Raw genomic sequence first — 4812 nt, 5'->3', positions numbered from 1 at the left:
ATATTACCGTCTAATAGAGTTGGAAATTTTACCAAAAAAATTCTATCGTATATTACAAAAGACAATGCTGAGCCTGTAAAAGTTCTAGCACTACATGCGGAGTCACAAGACAGACAAACTAGACCGGGTGAGGCGCCTATCAAGAAAGCGACACCGCCAGCTGAAAACAGCCGCACAGTTGTTGTCAAAGCAGCGGGATAATCTTACGCTGATCTACTAAGAACAAAGAAGACAGCCGTGAACAATGAGGATGTGAATGACGTCATCTCCCTACGGAAAGGAAGGAACAAGGAACTACATGTTAGGATCCAGGGTGAACAAAAAGCGGTGGAGTTCACCAATGTACTTGTCAGTACATTGGTGAAAAATGTACTTGTGCCATACGGTGCCAATGGGATAAGGCAGTGGACCTACAAGTTGATCTTAAAACGCGTGCAGGCACGAGGACGATAGTCCATATCAGAGACGTTGAGTGTGACACTTCTGAGCAGGAGATAATGGCTGCAGTAGTCAGTAAAGTGGGTGATAAAGAAGAAGTGAAGATTTCATCTATCAGACGCGGTTATGGCGAGACTCAGAATGTCACAGTCATAACATCGAATACCTGTAAGTTAGTGGAGCAAAGGCTAACAATTGGATGGGTCAACTGTAGGACCTATATTAGAGAGAACAAAGAGAAGTGTTTTCGCTGCTGGGGCACAGGCCACCACAGACAAGAATGTAGAGGCCGGATAGGCTTGACCTCTGCTTTAACTGCGGAGGCAAGGGCCACAAAATAGCGAACTGTCTAGAGCCCAAAAGTTGCTTAAACTGCGACAGTCATGATCACCGCACAGAAGGCTGGGGGTGCGCTAAACATCAAAATGCTTAGGGTAGTCCTGGCAAATGTGAACAGGAGCTCACTATCCCACGATTTGGTCAGCAAATTGGTTGTAGAGCAGCAGGTTGATCTACTGATAATAACTGAACCGAATATTTATGAGGTGGTTCGAACAGGGTGGATAGTTGACACAGATGGGGATGTTGCAATTAAGGATGTAAGTGGGAGGATAGCTTGGAATCTCACAACCACAGCAAAAGGAATAGTGGCGGTCGAGACTGAAGCAGTATTGACAGTAGGGGCTTATGTCTCGCCCAATTGTGACTTAGGAGAATTCACCAAATTTATTGATACATTACATGGTATAGTTGCTAATGCACATAAAAGAATTATGCTGTTGGGCAACTTTAACAGTAAGTTTGTCGTCACGGGTTGCATGTATACAAATAGGCGTGGTGAAATTCTGTCTGATCTCATGGGGTCTATCGGCTGCCACTGTATCAATGATGGCACTCCCACTTACAAGGTAAGAGGTCACACTGCAGTCTTGGACTTAACGATTCTTGACAATAGGTGGATGAATGATCAGTGGGACTGGCAGTTGTTGCCATACAACGTTGCCAGTGATCACTTAGCCACAATTCTATCTTTGAAGGATTGTGATTTTTCTACAGGTTACAGATCTATTCCCCTAAGGCCCTTGGCGGTTCAGATTGAAAACATCGTGAATAGAACAGCTGCCAGACTATCAAGTATAAATAATGTGACACCAGAAGCGCTGACCAATGTCATCAAACAAGAGATTGGTAGGGAAGAACACAGGGACAGGAACAGAGGCCCTGTTTACTGGTGGACAAGTGAGATAGCGATCAAGAGACAACTTTTACAATCGTGAAGAAGGAAAAAACAATGATTGATATCAAAGGGTGGTCATGATTATGAAGCGGTGGCACAGGCCTATGTGGAAGCTAGGAGAGCGCTAAACGTGGCCATTAAGAAAGCTAAGAGGGATCACTGGCATAAGCTATATGAAGAGTTGAACAGTAATCCCTGTGGTCAAGCTTATAAGATTGTGACAAAGCGTTTTGGGAGATGTCTACCAGTGCTTAGTAGAAACCAAGTAGGGGTTCAAGTTATGGAATTATTCCCATGTAGGAAGGAGGTGCAAGAAATGACTATAAACTGTGAAGGTAGACGTTTCACATTAGCTGAGTTGCAGTCTGCGATTGGACAACTATCTAACAAGAAAAGTCCTGGACCTGATGGGGTACCAGCAGCGATAATTAAAGGCCTTGTTAAAAAAATCCTGTGGGAGATGGTTGATGTGGCAAGCTATGAGCTAGAGAATAGAACCTTCCCTAGCTGCTGGAAGGAGGCCAGAGTGGTGTTCTTACCGAAAAGAACAGATGATGATGGTTTCACGGAATACAGACCACTGAGCCTTCTCCTTAACAACATGGGGAAGGTCGTGGAGAAGATGCTAGCCGCTCGTATAATTAAAGAGATTGAGGAAGGAGAGGGAATCAGTTTAAATCAATTTGGATTCTGGAAGAAACGCTCCGCAGTGCAGGCTGCCAGTAGAGTCATAGAATGGACGGAGGAAGTTAAAGCTGGCACTTGGAGGACAAGGGGTATTCCTTTGTCTATCTCGCTTGACGTCAAAAACGCGTTTGGATCTATAAGATGGCAAGTAATTAACTCTGCACTAGGAAAGAAAAGAATTAGTTTATATCTGCGAAGACAGATAAGGGAATATCTCTCAAATAGGAAATGTGTTGTTGATGCCCAGGAAGATACTCTGGAGTTCAGCTTGTACGGCGGAGTCCTGCAAGGATCTGTACTTGGTCCATTGTTGTGGGTCCTGGCATTTGACGGGGTCTTGTGTTTGGAGTATCCGCAAGGTGTGCAGGTTATTGCCTACGCTGATGATCTCGCGATCCTTGTGCAGGGCAGAACGGCTGTTGAGGTGCAGGAAAAGGCAAACGCAGCTTTAAAAATCATAAATGACTGGTTGATTGTTAGAGGTTTAAATCTATCAGTTGAGAAGTGCAAATTCATCACGTTCACAGGGAGAAGAGTGTTAGAACCCATTAACATCTTAATAAATGGTCTTAAAATTGACGAAGTGAATAGTTTAAAATATCTGGGTTTGACATTTCAAAGAAATTGTAGGTTTACAGATCATATTAACAATATCTGTAAAAAGGCTGATGGGATGGTTAAGAGCTTAAATATTATGTCCTCGCAGAGAGCTCTCAGAGCATCTAAAAGGAGGTTGGTGGCCTCTACTGTTGTGTCATCGTTATTGTACGCTGCTCCTGTTTGGTGGCCGTCACTTAAATACAGGAAAAATTATAATAAATTTGCGAGTACACACAGGAGGTTAATGCTGGGAGTTGTCTCTGCATACCGGACTGTCTCGTATGAGGCAGGCAAAAAGTAGGCTAATTCATAGATGGCAGGACAGACGGAGTGAAGAAGGCTAACAGGACCAAACAACTGATCCCCAATCTACCTGCATGGCTAGGTAGAAGCTACGGCGAATTGGATTATTACATGACCCAATTTTTTACCGGTCAAAGTAATTTTAACTTATATTTGTGTAAAATAGGAAGGAGGCAGGAGTCAACCTGCATATATTGCAATCAAAAAGATGATACAGAACATACCTTTTTTGCCTGTCATAAATGGGTGTTATTGAGATCAAATGCAGCTATTGATAACATGAGACCAGAAGAAATAATAGATTACATGATACAACGACCGATACAATGGAAAAAGGTATCATATTCCGTCTGAAGTGTATTAACACAAAAGGATATAGATGAGAGACTTCTAGGATATTAATACTAGGTAGGGAAGGGTGGACAGTCCCAGTGGTGAGGGTTGACATGCTTAGGTATGTCGGCTTCAATGATCCACTGGGGACTCCAAGGGGAGATTATTACAGTCTATATTAGATATAAGAAAGACCTGAAACCACATCACGACATTACAAGGTATGGCGTGGTGTCAAGATTGAGCAACAGACATAGAATGCTCAAAAGAGCTGACCAGCGAGATGACCTGCCATGCCGGACTTACAGTCGGTAGGCGGGACGCCTCGTTAGAGTAGAACACTCTTCTGACTGTCATAAGTTCATCATGAACTTAAATGGCCATTTCACATGAAGCTATCCAGGACTGCTTCACGAAGTGGAAACACCACTGAAAAAAAGGTGTGAGTAGGGGAGGAAAGTACTTTGAAGGTGACAAGAACCAATCAGTAATCTGTAAAATTATTAATAGAGATTAAAAAAATAAAATTTGTTTTTCTCTGAACAGACTTCATATTTTATTCATTAGGCATCTGACTGATTTCTATTTTTCATTCTTTTCCTTTCATGATAACTTTTAAATGTCAGTGTAATTACTACGTCCTACATCCTCAGTAATCTGTGTTATATAATAAACCCACATTCTTCCATTTAAGATCTCTATACAGAGAGCTCTTCCACACAGATCTCTATTAAGAGGAATAGAGATGATCATGCATAATCTATGTATAATATATTTACTAAACCTTTATCTTAATTATGGCCAACAAAGCTAGTACATCTCTAAGATTTTACCACAAATTTCTCTCCAGAGGTTAGGTCTATTTAAATCATCTCTTTATCTGATCGGGAAGGAATTTTATAAAGTACTGTGAAATATTTAATAAAGTTACTGTAAGTACAAAGCCTTTAACCAACATTTAAAAAATGGCTCCTGCATCCTACTTTTTTAAATGAATTTATGCAACATACAAGATGATGACTCAACTCTGGTATTAGATACTTACTGTGCAGAAGAGGTGTACCCTAAAAAAACCAGAATTATTTTCTGCAGGCAAGTGGTTGGTAGTGCAGCCCTCTCTCGCCAAGTGCATTTACTAGGCACTCTCCCTGCTCGATTAGCCAGGTAATGTTCATGAGAAACCATTGCAGCAGACAGAGTGATTGTGTTTTAAA

General features: G+C 41.7%; 1 protein-coding gene across 1 annotated transcript; it reads left to right on the top strand.

Moving 5' to 3' along the window:
* The first annotated feature begins 863 nt into the window (after nucleotides 1-863).
* LOC142320057 (uncharacterized) lies at nucleotides 864-1715 on the top strand. Its single transcript, XM_075357734.1, has one exon. The coding sequence runs from the start codon at nucleotides 864-866 to the stop codon at nucleotides 1713-1715; it is 852 nt and encodes a 283-aa protein (XP_075213849.1).
* Nucleotides 1716-4812: the final 3097 nt, after the last annotated feature.

Source organism: Lycorma delicatula, chromosome 2 (genome assembly GCF_047948215.1).
Source record: "Lycorma delicatula isolate Av1 chromosome 2, ASM4794821v1, whole genome shotgun sequence".
NCBI classification, from domain to species: domain Eukaryota; kingdom Metazoa; phylum Arthropoda; class Insecta; order Hemiptera; family Fulgoridae; genus Lycorma; species Lycorma delicatula.
Note: the sequence above shows the minus strand (reverse complement) of the source record. Positions and strands in the feature narration are given on the sequence as shown.